This window comes from Sander vitreus, chromosome 10 (genome assembly GCF_031162955.1).
Source record: "Sander vitreus isolate 19-12246 chromosome 10, sanVit1, whole genome shotgun sequence".
In the NCBI taxonomy this organism is placed as follows: Eukaryota; Metazoa; Chordata; class Actinopteri; order Perciformes; family Percidae; genus Sander; species Sander vitreus.
The window spans coordinates 14,389,219-14,409,008 of record NC_135864.1 but is presented as its reverse complement, the minus strand read 5'-3'; the positions used below and the strand labels follow the sequence as shown (position 1 = coordinate 14,409,008).

The window sequence follows — 19,790 nt, the reverse complement described above, 5'->3', positions numbered from 1 at the left end:
TTATTATAATTTATGTTAAACCAGTATGCAGGTTCCCTTTAAAGGCTGCAAGATGATCTAAGAAAACAGAAATGCAGTTTGTATTGAACTGATGGGAAATTTTACAGTAAAATTAGAGTCTATAAAGCGTATGGCATTTCACCGCCATTAGTATATGTGTCCTGCTGGTGATTTTGGGAATTATTTCGATGTCAGTGGCTCAGCCTATCACACTCAGTCGTGGTGGTCGCTGCTTTCCAAACCACTGGCAAGACAGCAACAAACCGTAAACCCAAATTCCAGCCATAAAAACATCCATCTAGAAAGCTGTAAGTGACATCACGCACATCATGCCCATATTGTGCTACAGTTTACGCTACATGAGACCATTTCAAAGTGTAATCTACACAAGTAAAGGTGGTAATATGAGGAAGAATTTAGATTTGGCTTGTATTGGGAAAGGTTGTGTTACATTGTGAAGAAATATTAACAAAAATGCACAGACACACAGAGGGAAACAAAACGTAATACATCCATAAAAGTAATTTCAAGGCAGAGATATACTATCAACAGTGTAATAAGATGTATGATATTAAGCTGGGATTGCTTGTATTGTTTATATCTGTGACAGGGTGAGGGCATGCTCTCACTTTATCTCTCTCTCTGAGACGGAGATGTGTGTTTCTGTTTTTCCAAATTCAGCGGGTAGTTGGAGTCGATTCTCACTAATAGAATATATTGACTGATAATAAACAGAGGGACATGTTTAAGGATCATCTGTGGTTCTGTGCACATTCAACAGACATATGTCTGGAAAATGTTTGCTGTCCTCTCATCTTGTCGGCTCAGTGGGGGGAAAACAGGAAGTCCATGTGAGCCAAACATATGTTGTCATAATATACGGCATGACTATACTGTTAACATAACAAGAAGATGCAACTGTTAAACACCCCTTATAGGTCCCAGTGGAGAAAGAACATTATTTTTTTTTTAACAAAAGAAAAAAGCACAATTTTGAAAGGATTGTAGAAACGGATATCAGCTCAAAATAGTTTCCTTTAAAATGTAGTGTTATTATGCGCTAATCCAGTACTGTAACCACAGTGCATAAGGGCAAGAAACACATACTAGCAGTGGTTTAACAGTCCCAAATTGTTTCCCAAATTTGAACTGTAACAAAAGAGAGGTTTAAAATAACTTCATCATCCTAATATGCTCAATTTGTCTTGCATATCTTAAAACAAGTCACCATTAATGGCACCAATCCAGTTTATGCAGAACAGTATGCACAGATCACTCCAGATTTGACCAAATTTATCAGGATTATTGAAAATGATTTATGCTGACCAATCTATATCATCAATTAAAACAAGAATCTGATGTTAAGCCAGCGTACAACTAGACCTACATTTTAAATAATAAAAGCATGGTATCAAATGAAAGCATGACAAACTTATGAGTCATTACAGGATTTTTTTTTTTATAACCTGTTTTTTTCTTTCAACGTTTTATTACAAACACAACTGCTGAGATATGGGCTCATGATATGAGACATTTGGGTTGGGCGTAGATGTGGTGTTCTTGTGCATATTCAACTACACTAATCATACTGAAGCACGGGTCTGTAGCTCTTTGCTGCTGCAGCGTCCTCTCTGAAAACTGCTCTATACCCGAAAATTAAGCCTTTGATTTGTACTATGTACGAAAAAAGAAAGAGCGGAGGAGGAGAAGGGCAATGGAAGACAGGAGGGAGATGATAGAAATGAAGAACACTGAAAAACAACACACAAACACACACACACACACACACACACACACACACACACACACACACACACACACACACACACAAATGAGAGGCCAGACCAAATGGCTGAAGGGCTGCTTGGATAATGCATTAGACAGAGATGGCACTCAGAGCAGCTGCACATGATAAGAAATGCACTGATTCGCCAAATGTCCTCCACATACACAGACACACACAGACACACACAGACACACACACACACACACACACACACACACACACACACACACACAAAATAGTAGTGTAGCGTAGTAGTGTTTGAAATGGCAAACATAGTGGTAACACTTTATAGTCAGCTAAAATAATTCCTGAGTAGTTACCAATGAATGAGTGAGTTGAGGAACAAGCAGTAGCGAACAAGTAGTTTCTGATAACTGAATCAAATACTATATGATTGTTTTTTAAAGAATGTGTTTACCTTTAAAGAAATGTATATAGTAGATTTAGTATATTACTGTGAAGTTGCTAAAAATTACCTTTGACTTTTTCTTAACATGTGTGAGTGACTGACCTAAAAGCTCACAACCAGGGCTGAATATCGAACCTCAATTCATTTTTGGGACTGGCAGAAATCTATCTGCAGTGCTCAGTATCAAAAATAGTCCGGCAGTGAACCTTTTACTTCTGATTATGGCTACTTTTACGCTGTATCTGATTTAAGCAACCTTCTTGTATGGCTGCTTGGTTTATCCAACATTTAACATTTGAGAAGTTGAGCTTCTATTGTTAAATAAAAAAAGGGTTTTGTAGAAAAATATTTTTTTTTCTCAAAGCAAGAAATCGAAAAAGTATGATTTGGTATTAGCACTGAAACTCAGGTATCATGTTGGCAATAGTATCAAAAATTTCAAATGATAACCACCTCAATGAAAAGCAACATCAACGATGACTCTGTTCTCTTCGAGTGTCCCAGTAAGCCGTGACACTGCGACAGTGAGCCAGCATGCACGATACCAGGACCCAGAAACTGAAGCAGCTAAATGGAATTCAGACATCATTCATTTACACCTGTGCTTTTCCTACTGTGACATGCCGAAATGTCACTTAGCTAGTTTCTAATGTGGCTGTGTAATCCAACAATATGACATATAGAAGAATTATTATAATGTAAAGATGCTTCAAATATACTGTTAATTCTCAAATAAAAGCCTATGTTCAAACAATAGACAAGTCCAGCACGAAGTAGTACGGGCAAAAACCCTGAGGAGGTGAAATGACCATAGATATAAAACAAATGACTGATAGCTGACATGTTAAATTCCGCGTAATGTACATTTCCACATTTCTTTTCTCTAACAGAAATGCTCTTTTCACTCATTCGTTCATTTCAATCATTTCTATTCTGTCATCTCTTATCAAGCCACGGTAAGTTAATATAAATGAAACCTAACACTTCCTGCAGATGTTTCAAATTAAAAGCCTACCTAGAATGGTAGCGATTACATCCTTTGAGCCACAAGAACGCTCTTAATGTGAAACATCGGAGCAGGAAGTGTTGGGTTTCATTGACAGTTTTTTAAAAGGAATTTAAAAACTGCAAAATGGAAGGGACTGGAAGTAATTAGTGAATGAAAACCGTATTTCTGTTAGAGAAGAGGGGTGAGTGCGTAATGATTACATTGCTGTACGGATGGAATTAGTGCTGTGGTATTTGGTATGATGTATGTAAGAAAACATGGGAAGCTTTCAGTTTCTTAAAAAGCTAATTAAAACAGGAGCAGATCAGAAAACATGAAGGCTTCTGGTGAAACTATAATAAGATATTACTTATAAAATAGGGGAATAATTATAAATAAAGACTTAGCCTGTTAGAGGATTTACGGTAAGAAAATCAGAATGTGGTCAGTATGCAGATTCACAAATATGTACAAAACCAATCAATAAACACTTCTTATTAACATAATATCTCCTGTCAGTCTAGTCTCGAGAACCTTATGAATATCTACTATATAATCAATGATTTTGTATAATTTGGAACTTAATTATTAGTTATTTGTATTCATTAGTCAACAGCTAGCTTTTTGTTTCGATGGTACTGTAATTACTCAGGAGTCTGTGTACCTTATTGTAACGTGTTACCAAAATAACAGCTGATATGATGGTTGAATAAAAGCAATGAAAGCACAAACGCTGTTGAAAGCACCCACACACCCCCACAAAAATGAAGAGGAGTCAGAAGGATGAGGGACTAGCTCTCCTCTGATATTGATCGGATATACACATATTCCACGGCAGCATGTGGGTGATGGAGCTAGTGTACCCTGCTGAGAGTATAGGCACATTCTTGCTACAAATAAATCTAGCATAGCAGGAAGAAAAAAAAGCTTTCACATCTGCACATACAATCTATCACGCACGACGTCTGATTCTTTTAATTAACAGCATCAGTGGTGTAGCGTTTAACGCTGCCATCCCCATGTCCATCGCTTCCCTGTCTCACAGAAAATCTGATGTTTCCATCGCTGAATCAGGAGTCCACTCTGCCCTGCACAGCACAGTCACATTTCTAGGCCAGTCGCTACTGTGATCAGCAAAAAACCCTAAATAAAACAAAGCAGGCAAGCAACAAACAAACGGCGTTCCCCTCCCTTCTCCCTTCTCCTTTCTTCTCTCCCCTCCTCCCCTAGCTGGCAGCGAGCGCCAGAGAGGGGAACAGGCGAACTGATATGGGGCTGAGCCCTGGCAGGGCCTCTGACAATGACCATATGGATCACAGGGGCATGGTAGCCTCTGCTTCCAGCAGGACACACACCTCCACACACGCAGCTTCAGGCGAGTGCACCTGTAAACTGTACAAAATATATATATATATATATATATATATATATATATATATATATATATATATATATATATATATGCAGCCCATAGCTGTAGCCAAACTGCAGTAATGAGTAAATCACTTAATGAGCATTAAATTGGCATTGGCAGAGGACACAACACATTTCTGTGAATCCTATGTTAAGACAATAAGAGCAGATTCGGTCCGTAAAGGTAAGGAACAACAGAGCTGAGTGGAGGCTTTTAAGAGAAGTGTAGGAGGTGGGATTCGAGACAACTGAGGTCCTGGGTCGCAGCTACAGCAGCTCCACATCACAGATCAACTGCATCAGCTTCCATAATGCTGTCGGTTTTCTCCCTTGTACACTCATGTCAATGTCTGACTGGCCTTTTCTCAGGCGCTCCGTCTCTAACCCCTCTTACAGCGTATAAAAAGCTAACTTTTGTCAAAGTGCACATAAATATTGCAGTGCACCTTGTCTCCCTTGTTTCATAGTGCATTTCCCATGATTCCCCATCCTCTTTTAAACCCCAAATTTTCATGGGTATGGAACACTTTGTTTCTCAGTAAATGTCTGTGTCAGGCATGGGTGTGTGTGCTTATAATGTATCTCTTTGTGTGTGTGTGTGTGTGTGTGTGTGTGTGTGTGTGGGGGGGGGGAGACAGGCAAGCACAGAAGGGAAGATATGATGTAGGAGGTTTGCTAGCAGACAACTAAAATTAAATCATGTGCTATGAATTTGTATGAGATCTGTAAAATGTAAAATGGAATGTTGGCATTTCAATCATAATTAAATTATTGTGGCAATAATAACGTTCAGTGTAATATATAACTGCAAAAGTATACAAAAGTATTGTTTTGAAGTACAAATGTGCAAATACCAAAGCATTAAGCGCAAAGAGATGCAATGATTTTCTTGCATAAACTAAACATCTGCGTTGCAACACATTTCTTTTTCTTTCACATTAACCAACAAGTGTATTTTTTCTCCTTTTGCATGTATATTAACATGATGACAAGTGAGCAAGGTAGGATGACGCATTAAATGGCAAAAACCCTGATAAGAACCAATAGCTACTGCTCCATGTAGTCCTTGTACCAAAATGTGGCAAAAAGCAAAAGCTTTGTGCAACAAATTGTGGATTTGGAATGCCAAATTTGCAAATTTGTAACAGGACGTTTAAAACTGTTTTAGGTTAAACAGTATTGGCTGATAACATTGGGTTTCTTGTACAAAGCCTGTTAGCTCCTATACATGCTTAAAAATTGTTGATGCTCATTAGGAGAAGAAACTACACTGTACTGGATTTTATTGCCTTAATCTTTTATTTGCAGGTAATACCAAACACACAGTAGTAAAGGTTGTGGAACTCAGGCGACTGTAGCTGTTCTACTTTCTGACTGGAACAACCTGAGTTCATAGAAACTACTGTAGAGGTGTTCTTGTTGTTACCATCAGAGCTCACGGTGGTAAAATATCTTTAAATTTCTGTGCACGGTTTGAAAGAATATCTTGTGGTAGGCTTAAGCACAGGGGTATGTTTAAAGCTACACAATGTAAGATTTTGGATGTAAAAATGCACCAAAGTTGTAGAAGAGAAGATCATCTCCTACTACCTAAGTAAGATCTGCCCTGTTTGGCCAAAATTAAATTATGGTGTTAGTTGAGTACATTTTTGTGACAACTCATAACATAATAACTAAATACAAGCTGTCTCCTAAAGAGCAGAGTGCTTCTTGAAAAAGTTGGAGATCTTTTGCATCTTTTGTGTCCTTTGGTCTAAAACAATCAATGTTTAGCTAAACATGCTGTGTGCAGTTTACTGATATCACATTACATAATTTTCTTGGTGCTGAAATCTAAACTCTTCAAACATTTACACTTCACCGATGGTTAAAACATACATTATGTAAGTTTGTGGCAGATGCAATAATGCACGACAAAATCTTTAAAAAATGGAGCACTTGTCTGTAGCAGGTTTCAAAACATTTCACATTGTTTAGTTGAATACAGGGTTTGAGCTGCAGTATAGACATATTTCTAAGAGTAATTACACTGTTTCAGCCTGTTTTTGCCTCCTACTGAAAAAAAAGGTTTTTGGGATGAGAGTGTGGCGGTAAGGGAGGGACAGCATGGGGGAGCAGGGTCCTCAGATGAAATATAATCTGAAGCCAGGGTAATGCTGAAGCTTAAAAGTGATGTCAGAGGTATTATGACATCACAGGTGCTTTGGCATCACTGGTGGGATCATACCAGACAATAAAATATATATTTTTTAATAATGTTTGGTGATATTCTATCATAATTGTTAAAATTATTAGCATAGAATATATTTATTTGAAAAGAACATTTTGTCGAAAGTCACCTTCCTAATGTACAACTTTCACTTGATGCTAAGATGCTAAGAACACCAACTTAAAATACCATATCATACATATTCAAACCAATACATATATGGTCAAATCAATAATCAAATATGAAAAGATCAAACATTTTGGAGCATACACATATGCAAAGGAAAACTTAAGCACTGAAGTCTTGGATTCCTACTTTTCTCATCATCATAAGGGTTAAACCCAAGTAGTGCATCTATCAGAGAAAAAAAATACTGGCATGTAATGTTACACACAATATATGCAAATGTTCTTCTTTTACTCGAGACTTAAAAAACAGCCGTGCAGTAATTCTGTGTAACACTGGACTGAATGCATTGACAGGAACTGCAAATGTACATCTTGGTGTTATCATTCACACCAGATGTTTTAAAGAAAATGTATGGATATGCTGAGTGCACTTTCATTCAGATCACATATTTCTTGCCTTTTTTATTCCAAGACAAGCTCATAGATAAATCTCTCTTGATCTGATGAGAATATTCCAGGTTTTTGATAGGGACTTTCAAGATCACAGTAGGGGATCCAGCTCAATACATTTGGCCATGGAGCACGTGTAAATCCCATCCGTTAATACTCTCTGGGTTGCTGTTACAGGAATGGCAAATCAAATCCGGCCCGAACTAAATCTCATCAGACAGATGTACAAACCAATGACACCGATCAATCAATCAATTAATGTGACTGTAAGAGACACACACACACGCATACACACATACACACACACACACACACACACACACACACACACACACACACATTTCTGATCAAGGCCTGAAGGCTTTTGAGTCCTAATCACCTATGGGAGTCTTCGACATGGAACACCCACTGTGCCTATGCATTCATTTAAAGCACCACAGCCACTACAGAGGCCTGTTATAAACAATGGTTCTGGCAAAGCATTTTGGACCAAATCTTGATACTAATAAATAAAGTAAAATCCAATTAATATTTTAAACTAATCCTAGCCACAGAGCTGGAGAACACACAAAGACATATTGGAGCCCGCAGGGGAAAGAGGGAGCTTTCTGACTGAAGCTCCCAGTAGACCGAGGTCTCTACTTTTCTCAGATTTAAATTCAAAAGCTCTTGTTTTAAAGAATGTTCTTATAGTCCCAACAATCCATAATTAACCTAGCAAGCTCTTGACAAAAGCAGCACAATCGTGTAGTAAATAGATGACATGAAATGAATATGCCATCATTATGTCTTGGGGATCGTGTAGTGATTTCCTCACACATACATGAAATGTTCATGGCTACAGAAGCCATTTGAAAATGTCAATGATCGAGCTACAAAAAGCCAGCTGAGATTATCCTGAATGACTGTGCAAGGTTATTGCTTTTCATCGTGCTAGCATCCAAACACACGAGTTGTTATGAAAGCTATACAATAATAGACGTGCGTGGTTGGGCGTGTGTGATAACTGCCCTGCTCTCCGGCTGTGTATAGGTAGTGGGGGAGGGGTAGCATTCACATTTCCCATCCAAGGATGAGCAACGGTGACTGAGGAGAGCTGAGGAAGGTGGGGGTGGTGGTGGGTGTGCATCTCCATCCATGCCGTGTGCTATGGCCCGTTCATAGGAAGGGGGGGAGCACATACTGGCCGTTCACACGTCTGTTTAAAGAGATGGAGGGACAGATGCTTGTCCAAAGTGTCAGGACCTTGCTTGCTTTCTCTCTCTGACAGCACCACCAACTGCCTCCTCTTATATAACCCCCTCCCCCTCTCCAGGCCCACTGCCTGCCTTTATTGGCTTATTTCTCTCTTTTTCAACCTTAGCATTTTCACCCCACTGACTGCTGCTTTTCCCCCACCATCATCCATCACTGATTCATTCTCTGTAATTCCAGCTCTTTTCATTCCAATGTAGATACTCCTTGACTGAAACCATGAATGCCAGGTTGGACATTTCTCTACAGAGTTTTTGTGTGGTGCACATTCGCAGCAAGAGAGCAAGGATCCTTCGAAAGGACAAGACCAGATAGGATTCTATAGAGTGGTTTATCCATTAACTGTGCTGTTACAACAACATAAGATTCCTACCTGAATCACGATGCAACATATTAAGATACTAATTTGTTTCATTGTATAGTTGAATATGGAATACATATGCTGTAAGTGAGCAGTAGAACTAGAACTAAATTAGGGGGTAATACTGATGGGAGAGTAAAATCTCCATGTAAGCAATACATGCTTACATAATGACATCTGCTGTGAGCTTTCAAACGTGTGAAACATGAAATAAGCCTCATTGGTCTGGAAGAAAAAGCTTGCAATAGATTTTACACAAACCAAGAGAACGTGTCAATCTATTTTTGCCTCCTCAAACCTCTCCTTGGTTGTAGTAATCTGCTAATATCAGTCAGGTTGCGGCTCATATGTGGGCTCAGCTCAGGGGGATCTCTTCCACTCTGCCACTGAAATTTCATCCTCCATTTTACCCCTGTGCTTCTTCTCACCTTCCTTCCTCCCATTGCCTCACATTTCTTGCTCAAAACACGATCAGACATAAACGGAGGGACCACAAACAATGCAGCGGCTTCACTTGCCGCAAATACGAGCCTACATAGACACATACTCATGCACAGCGTGAACCATTCCTTGGATCTCATCTCACCAAGTTACCCTTCCCCCACCCAAGCTCACTCTCATGCTCGCATACATGCACCTTCCTTAATTAAAGACTGTGCCTCTGAAGCTGTTCTGACCTTTTATCAACTGTGATTTATAAATACATGTAAATACATGGAGAAAATAGAAACAAAATGGGAGTGCATGTAAAGAGGCAGTTTCATTCACACTGTGCGGCATGTATGACGGGCAGCGGTTAGACACCGATCACTGATGAATCGCTATTTCTTTCACATTCATTATATTGTGATTCTTTTGAGCAGAATGGCTTGCTAAAAAACAAAGGCCAAATAAGAAATGGAACTGGAATCAGAGATCGATTTCATCATCTCTTCCTCTACTCTGAGCTAATGAGACACAATCCTACAATTAGTTGATCTCTCATAAATCTATTTCCTACATCTAATGTACAAAGTCGGTCTGTAATGTTGGAGTTAACGGCTCGAGAGATAACTTAAAATAATTGCAAACTGCATCTCAGTGCTGCTCCATTGAATGAAAATGCACCATTTTTTGGCCTATGGTAACTGCATCAGCGTAAGCCTTTTGACGACACACACAAGGTGTGTTAAATGTATCAGCATTAACTCATCTCCTTCAAATCCCAACATGAAAATCATCTCCATGTGTGCACAGTGGAACTGGATCAGTCCTGCTCTGTTCTCCTTACTCTGCTTCCAATTGAGGAATTACAGTCAACAAATGGGAAAACGGTAGGCTTGAGATGAATACTAAATAGGAATTGTCTTCCATAAACCGACAGCTGATGCATGATGGTCTCTGTTTTACTACAGCGGCAGTCCATCTGATCCCAGTCAACCCTGCTAGGCCCCAAAGGTCTGAGCTATCTAACAGAGTGAGGAAGATGAGTTACCTGGTCATACCACTCCCGGTTGGTACAGGTGCACTCGGGCCACCATCCGCCCTGTCCACTGGAGTTGTTTCCGTTTACTTTGGGGCCACCCTTGGATTGGCCCTTTGGGTTGGGGCCTCCAGGGCCCCCACCAGACATAATCTTGCCCTTACTTCTCCCCAAAGTGCCCCCTCCTCCTCCCATGCTTCCACCTCCGCCTGAGGCCGGAGGGGGTAAGGTCTGGCCTCCCCCGTACCCAGGCGGGTATCCATAGGGCTCGGCCTGCCAGTCTCCTCCATATGACGGGGCGTCCATCCTACGCAGGGCAGCCATACGGGTCACCTCATAACATTCTGGGCACTTGCAGCAGTGGTGGTGTTTGTGCATGCTGGCTAGGCTGACACTGAGCTGAGCGGCGTGGCACTCTGTCTCTGCTGCCTCCTCAGATCTCACACAGCAAGCTGTGATCGGCTCACAGAGTGCTAATGCCGATGGAAATAACACTAATCACAGGAATTTCTACAGATTTTCCCTTTTTCGTCAAATCCTGTCACTCTCCGCTTTATTCCTCTCGGGTGTAGAAAAAAAAAAGATCAAGAGGGACGGGAAACAGGAAAACAAAAAATACAAAATGGGCACGTAGTCTTTGTCCTCTTGACGTAGAAGATCAAAGGAAGTATTCAAAATATTGTATACGACCACACAATCAGAGACCAGCCCCGATGATAGAAATTTCCTCTTGCTTCTCTTGGTTCACAGTGATACGCATATAAATTCATAGATATATATATGTATATTCTTTTGTTTATATATCATATATATTTACACACACAAATACATATAAAAATATTAATATAAACAGACAAACACAAATACAGTTATGTACAGGGATAAATGTATATATATAAATATCTATATGCGTGTGTACAAATATATATATATATAGATATATAAACAATATGTATAAATAAATGATATCCGCCGATGAAAACCTTCCTCTGTTAATTCTTGGTATCTTCCCGATCCGTCAAAATCTCACGGTTTTCCTCCTGCTTTGGAAATCGTTGTCTTTCTCTCTCTGTCTCTTTTCTCAGCCTGCAGAGAGGAGCTGAGCACTGGATCGCCTCTCAGCCAGCTTGCCCTAGATGTGGATTATTCAGAGGGATGCGAGCAAGCAAGAGGGAGATGGAGAGTGAGAGACACACAGAGAGAGAGAGAGAGAGAGAGAGAGAGAGAGAGAGAGAGAGAGAGGGAAAGAGAGGCAGGGAGGGAGGTAGAGAGATACGTAGCAGCATCCCTCCAGCACCTCAGCCCTGACAGCCACAGCCAATCAACTGGCAGCGCTGCCATCAGCAGCAGCAGCACCAACAGCGCTTCACTAGCTGCTCTTAAAGGGGCCGCAACAGCTCAACCTCACTGCTGCCAGCCAGGTGAAAAGGTACTGCTTCACAAATCAAGGCACAATGAAAATATTGTATTTGTATAAAAAGATCAGGAAGTAGTAGTCCGCAGTCTGTCAATGCCGACCCTGCTCCACTAATTGTGAGTCTAATTCATGTTTTTCATCAGACCAATGCAGCCAAGATCCAACTTACAGTGGGCATCCCTGTCCCTCAGTTCAGCCTTTCTTTCTCTTTCAAGTGAGTGGCAACCCCGGGCTCTGTGTCACAGCACACGTCTGTATATAATCTCACAATGGAAGCAGGTGCAGTAGATGAAAATCCTTTTTTCTCCTGGGTATCACTAGACCTGCCTCTCAACAGTGATGCCTTTGAATCACGCTGCATTACTTTACATCGCTCTCTACTGATCTTCCTTTTTTTTAGTATTACTACTGGCAAAGCAGCACTGCTGTTGAATTCATTTTATTGTTAAGTCCTGCCCATGTGCAGTACTGAGTCAAAAATAAGCACAGTGAGTGAAAACTGCACTCCTGAAGCCTCGTTTAAGAACCATAGGGGAAATATTTTATGTTCACAATGATGACATCAACACATGTGTACAAAACCAACAAGATTACACGCTTGGGCTTTCGAGTGGGTGGAGGAAGAGATTGAGAGCGAGGATGTGTGAGGGGGAAAAAGAGAGAAGGAAAGACTATATGGCTTTCATGTATCTGTGGCAGTTATATTTTCAGTAATGCGATTGGACTGCCTGTGAACCGTTTTTCATGCGTATAAATTTGTGGGTTGATCACAGCTAGATATAAAACATCCTGACACTGAGGGTGAAGGTTTATTTTTTAGAGACCTAAGAGGGAATGTTACAGTGTCGCCATTAAAACCCTGCATATATGCATTATTAATTAAATGTGACGGGGAACTGAGCTGGGTGTGTCTGCATGGGGGAAAGAGTACATTTGTACATATACATATACATGTCTGCACGTTACAGTGCTCATACACAAATGCCTTTTCAGTGTTTTGAATAAGATTTAGACCTAGTGCCTTTAAATGGTATGTATATTAATGTCTATCTATGCAACATTCCTGTTAAATTGAGTTTTGGGGGGAGGGCGCACTACATAGTGTTGCAGCCCTACCAGGAGGCACACACAGCAGGCTCAGTGACACAGAATTACATGCAACACTAACTCACTTCATTATAATGATATTCTTTCACTGTAACATAGAGAGATATGCCAAACAGAGAGCAAAAAGAGGAGAAACTTTGGCATTTTTAAACAGAGACTAGAAACCACTGAAAGCCTCAAGTCACATTGTCGGATACAGCCACAAACCCTGCTGAAGCCAATCAGAGCAGTGAGGCGGGTCTTCAAGGCAGCGCCTTGAAAGGACGATGTAAGCATATCGATCACAGCACACATGACCGAGCACATGTTGCAACCATCCTTCCCTAGCCTCACTCTGTCCCTCTTATAAACTGACCACATTGCATTTATCACACAGAGGATTTGCAGTTAAAAAAAATAAAATAAACATAACACATGCTGTACGGCTCACAAAATGAGGGAATGACAAGCAGGGTACACAAAATAAAGGCAGGAGAGATGGACAGAGAATGAACACAGATATGTTATCTTTATGGTTTGCGTAGACACACACACACACACACACACACACACACACACACACACACACACACACACACACACACACACACACACACACACATCTGCAATATGAACTGTGTATGTAGACATATTTGGTACATCTAGGGGGAAAAAACTCTCCCTTTAAATATTACATAAAATAAAATATATAAATAATTTGGTAGGTCGTTTCAGAGCCAATAAATTGCTGGTTTTCTGTATCAGAAGGATAGCAGGAAGAGGAATACAGGAAGTTAATATGCACTAATCACATTAGAGCTATTACAGGAAAGAAAAGGTCTTGAAGATTAATGTATGTCGTATAAGATCTAATTTTACAACGTAACTTTGTGGATAAAAACATCTAGATTATCTGTGTTGATCTTTCCTTGTCCTATGTTTTAATCACTAAAGACATGTAATGTTTAACTTCTTCTGCTTCTTTAAGAGTAAACATTTCAGGAGAGTGCTGATAATGTGAAATATAGGCAATTGAACCTTTAAAATGGGCATAAAACCCACATTAGTACAACACAGTGAAATGAAATACCATAGCCCTGCAATAAATACAACCTTTGTGCAGATTATGTAAAATCTTTGTTGTGACTGTGTAGCCGAAGTTTTTTTTAGACTCAATTACACTATTATTTTTCAGGTTGTCGTTTGCAGTGTCCTTGTATTAGATTACATGATATTGTCAAATTTAATCTGCAGTTTATAACGTAATAAAACTGTCACCTATATAAGATTATTTTTCCATTTGTGACACAGTGCCAAGTAGAAAAAGCAATATTCAGTTACTGGCATTTCTTTAGTGGCTAGACATAAATACTAGAGGCGAGAAAATGTAAAACCACCAAAGAAATGTAGCAGTCTTTTGGTTTATCTTCAAACATGTGGACACTTTCTCCACTTTCAAAGATTAGTGAAAAACATTTTGTCATAATTACTAAAACCACGAATTGTCACAAACACCGGAACAACACTGCGCAGCAGGGTATGATTGAACTGTTTACACTCTGACTCTTACAAATTGAATCTATCCTGGAGGAAATACAATAAGAACAACTTGGCTTTAGTAGACCCAGGAGAATAGCAATCTTGTCGGACTAATGGCAATTTAAAAGATATAGAAAAACAGACATTAACCATGTGTCCATGCACAAATATAGTGTATACATACATGCATGAGTGACTGGTGTTTGTGTGTGTGCAGTCCTTGAAGAATATTGTGCCCAATTAAACAGCTTGGACTGGAAAGGAGTGGATCAACAGCATTAGGTGATTTATCTTGTGAAATGAAAGCGGTAACCTCTGACCTGCTGTTGACAAATGAAAAAGAAGGGCCTGTGATTTATGGCATAAACGAGGAGATTATCCTGCACTTTTGAACAGAGATGCTTCCCCGCATCCCACCTTGCAGCTTCCTCAACACTATCAGCTCAGCATCAGCCTGCACAGCCCTTATTACATAAACCCACCTGGACATCACACAGACAAACACAGACACAGACACACACACACACACACACACACACACACACACACACACACACACACACACACACACACACACACACACACACACACACACACACAAACACATATACACACACATGTTATTGTAATGAGCATTACAAACCCCAACCACAGCACACACCATGTATTGAGCTTTTCAGTCATTTCTAGGCATTTCTCAGAGAAGCTATGTGACTACTCCTTTGTCACCTGACCGGATGCAGCACCATGAAAGGACAGTCGGTAGTGAGGCAGTCTTAAAGAGGCAGCTCCATATCAACACATACTAAGCTGCTCTACTGTAGCCTTAACTAACTGCAAGAGGGGGGTGAGGAGGAAAGTCTTAAAAGTCTCACTCAGGTATCATTGCATCTTAGCAGAATAAGAATTCACTTGTTTCTTCCACAAACAGCAGATGTTGAAATGACTATATCTTTAGGAGAATCTCTACAAGTAATGCTTCCACCATTCAATGAATCATAGCTCTCGGGGGGGGCAAGGAGATAATCAACAGTTTTGTACTTTAAGCCAATGTAACCTGCTCAGGAGCCTCCATGATGCTCTCACAGCGATGCAGATGCAGAAAACAAAGGCTACACGGCTAAGACTCCTATTAATAGGCCTCAGTGGCAGAAAACAGCTGCTCCACCACACACACACACACACACCAAACACAGCACCTCCAACTGATGGAATAATAAGAGAGAGGAGCATGCACATTGAGCAAAATGAGGAGTGGAGGGAAATGAGGAACACAGGAGTGGGAGATTATATCAGAGTTGCATGGCTAAGGAACAATGTTTGGATTAAACTTTGTACATGCATAAAAAGACAGAAGCAGAAAGAAAGAGAGCTATGGAATGGGGTCCAAGTAGAAGGTTAAGAAATGAGCTGAAAACCAAGAAAGCTGAATGCAGTTGATAAAATACGATGAAGGTGCTGTAGGTCCACGACAGATGCCATAACTGAGGAGAATCAAAGCTAAGGTGCCCTATGTGTGGGCAGAAATGTGATGACTAGAGGGGGCATTACTGAAGCATGGTGCTGAACAGAAGGGGGAGTAAAAATAGAGAGAAGAAAATAGAGAGATGCCGAGAAAACAACAAAATGCTTATGTGTCCCTGAGTGCATAGGAATGCAAAATAAACTCTGTGTAATTACCCATTCACCTTGTCACAGCGAGCCATGCATGTGAAATCAGTGTGCTTGCTGAGTGTGCATCATCACGATTGTGCTCAATGCGTGTATGGTGTAAAAAGCAGAGCAGAAAGAGAGAGTGAGAGTTAAAAAAATAAAAACAAAGACACAAATTAAAAGAGGAATGGAAAAGACAGGATGAAAAACAGAGAAGCGAGGAGAGCGATAGAGAGAAAGAGAGAGAGAGAGAGTCAGAGCAATCTGTAGGGATGCAGGCGGGGGAGGAATGTGGTTTCCATGGCAACCCGAGGAAGGCTGAGCTCTGGGTGTCCGTTCCAGCTCTGCACTGCACCGGCCCTCGCCTCTCAGCCGCTTTGCTCTCTCTCTCCAGTCTCCCCCACTATATCTTTCGCTCTACACCCCCCTTCTCTCTCTCTCTTTCACTTCTGTTCCCTGTGCCTCCTCTGCTCCCTAACCTTCCTCCTTCATGTGATAGAGGGAGTCACACACGCACACACACGCACGCACACACACACACACACACACACACACACACACACACACACACACACACACACACACACACACACACACACATCTCCATATTATCCAGAGTCAACCTGTACTGTAACTGTATCCTTATGCAGACATTATCATACAAGCACATTTAATCCATGTGCTCACAGCCTGTATCTCCCTCTCTTTCACCCCATCCAAACCCCCTGATCCTCATAACCCCACCCATTGCACTAGTTCTGGGCTCAGCTGAAAAGCCAACGCCTGCGGCCACTGTGCTACCATGTGCCACTGGCTGTGTTGTAATGGGAAAGGCATGTGAACACAAGGGCTTTTAAAAACGCTTAGGACCACGGCTAGCCTATGAAACATATCTCTATCATGACTGTTGATCATCTAAGCAGCAGGTTACCCACAATTCTTAAAGAAATTGTTTGACATTTTGGGAAATACGCTTATTGCCAAGAATTAGATGAGAAGATGGATACCAACCACATGTCTCTGCGCTCGAGCCAACACATGGTTAGCTTAGCTTAGCATAAAGACTGGAAACAGGGTGATACAGCTTGCCAAAGGCAACACAATAAGACTATGATGATCTCTAAAACTCACTTATTAACACATTATATCAGGTTTGTTTATTCTGTATAAAAAACAAAGTGTCAACACAAATCAATGTGTTGATCAACACAGATTATTGACATATTCCATTAAACTGGTCACACAAATCCCTAAAAATCAATCCCTGGACTCCTTAAACTGCTTTGTGATTTAGCATTCATGTCTCAACATCAATACATTTTTCAAAGGTCAACCTTTATGAACAGTAACAAATGTTTCATGATGCATGCTAAGGCACTTCTGTGATGCCTCAGTAAACTGTCATGGTGAATGCGTAATCATCACATCAACGGGCTCATTAGTATTTGCTCATATTAGCAGCAGCTGCCTTTTCTAAAGCCTGAATAGAATCACTGAGGACAAGTTGTGTTCAAGAGACCCCTAGGAAATTCATGTTTTCTTTGCTTTACTCACCTTTGGCACGTCGACATGAGACAGAGTCACCAGGCCAGAAACTCGCTCCACTTTGTGGGGGCTCCTCCTGCTGGTCACTCGCACCCGAGACACACCCTCCTCCTCCTGAGTGAAGAGTGAATCAAATCTTATTTTAAAAAAACAAACTCCTCCGACAATGATCAGGACATACTTGTGGACACCAAAGATGACAATCATCACCAACGTCTTGAAAGGAGTAGAGAAATTCCCTGATTTGCTTTCTTGCTGAGAGTTACTGTAGATAAGACGTCATGCTTGTAGGATAGAGTCACAGCAGCAAACACAATATTTTTCTTACAGGTGATTAAAAGAGTCTTTAAGGAGTCTGGAAATAACTTCATAAAAGCCATGAGGGTAAAATCAGATGCTTAGATCTATAACTCGGATGTAATTGTACTACATGAATATATTAAGCTAGAACCAGCAGGCACTTAGCTTAGGTTAGCTTAGCATAAAGACTGGAAGCACGAAGAAATAGCTAGCCTGGCTCTGTCTAAACGTTTTAAAAATCTGCCTACCAGCAATTCTAAAGCGCCCTTATTAACACATTATAACTTATTTCTTTTTATGATAATTTGTGGTTTCACAGAGGGTAACATACTGGAGTTATCTCTTGGTCTAAACAGCGCCATGCTAGCTGTTTCCCGTTTCAGTCTTTATGCTAAGCTAAGCTAACTGGTTGCTAAGTCTAGCTTCATATTTAGCGCACACAAATGAGAGTGATATCAATCTTCCCATCTAACTGTCGGCAAGCAAGAGAGTAAGCTTATTTCCCGAAATGTTGAACCATTCCTTTAGTGTTGTTTGTGGGTTGTCACAATCAGCACTTAAGAACAGAGAGGAGCTAGTCCAAAACATATAAATAAAAGCATGGTTAAAGAAATTGTACTGTAGTGAAAGGAGAGTACCCTTGCAAAATCAAAATTTTAAGAATAACACACACCAACACTGTGCTAGAACCTGCTAGAGCGGCACAGAACTGAACCAGATGGTTCACTCCATGTCATATTTCTTAACAAATGAAACTAATAGAGCCAATATAAAAATCGTCTACTGACTGTGGGCGGGGATACACAAAGTCTACAGTACCTGACATTCACTGAGTTAATTCCCACAGTTTTGACCACACAGAACCTCAACTGACAGCAGAGGGCAGCCTTTAGAGCAGGACATCACTAGTGCAAACTTCCAAACAAATAAATAGTTACAGCAGAACAGCCAAAGAGATTTTCCAAACAGGTGGTGCCCTCTCTCTCAGCAAATTAAAAAGATGCTCAATTTAAGAGGACATGAGCAGAGTGCTCACCAGAGTTGCAACACAACATTTTTCTAAGTTGTTGCACTCTTTGACGGCTCCATTTCCACATGGCAGCCCTGACAGGCAGCTCAACTGACACCCGCTGAGCCCGCTCTGTCTAATAGCGGCAGGAGTATGCCCTCTGCACTGTGCACACACGCTTACACACTCGATACTCGATACACGTACAAAATTGTGCAGACATATTTGAAAAAAGTCATAATTTTTTTTTTTAAATGTATTACAAGTTTCAGTTTCTTCTTGGACATTACTTTCTTAGTTATTCCAGGATTATTACTGAATAAAAAAAGGTTCTTGCAAATTAAAACATTATTATTATGAAATACAACCAGACTACTAAAAACAGCTTCTTCGCTCACGGTTTCTTTCCTTTCTTTTCCAAAGGAGCTATTCTCCACTCTCACCTGCTACTCTGCACCAAATCAGGGAATTTGCAGACTCATTTAGTTTCCCTCCCATCCTCCACTCAGGTGACAACATGGCTAGAATACTGATGAGCACCTCACTCGTGTCCATTAAGCAGTTCTCAAACTTCCCCTTCTCTCTCTCTCCAGGACTGTGTCTGGGCCCCACAAGCAGCTGGGATCCAGAGGGGGAAGGATGTGGGGAAGGATCAGGAGCCATGCTGCACTGAATTAGAAGCTTGACAGGGTGGATCACAGAATACACAGAGAGGAGCTTATGATGGCAGAGTCAAGTTTAAACCACAGTCATAGTTTGTGGGGTTTTTCTATGGTAGTGA

General features: G+C 40.7%; 1 protein-coding gene across 1 annotated transcript in view; it reads right to left on the bottom strand.

The window, feature by feature from the left end:
* Positions 1-19,790, bottom strand: part of dlg3 (discs, large homolog 3 (Drosophila)) — an 86,761-nt gene that overhangs the window by 50,990 nt on the left and 15,981 nt on the right. The window contains exon 4 of the mRNA XM_078260394.1: positions 17,710-17,814. Within this exon, the coding sequence (XP_078116520.1) occupies positions 17,710-17,814 (105 nt within the window). The remainder of the gene's footprint in view (positions 1-17,709; positions 17,815-19,790) is intronic.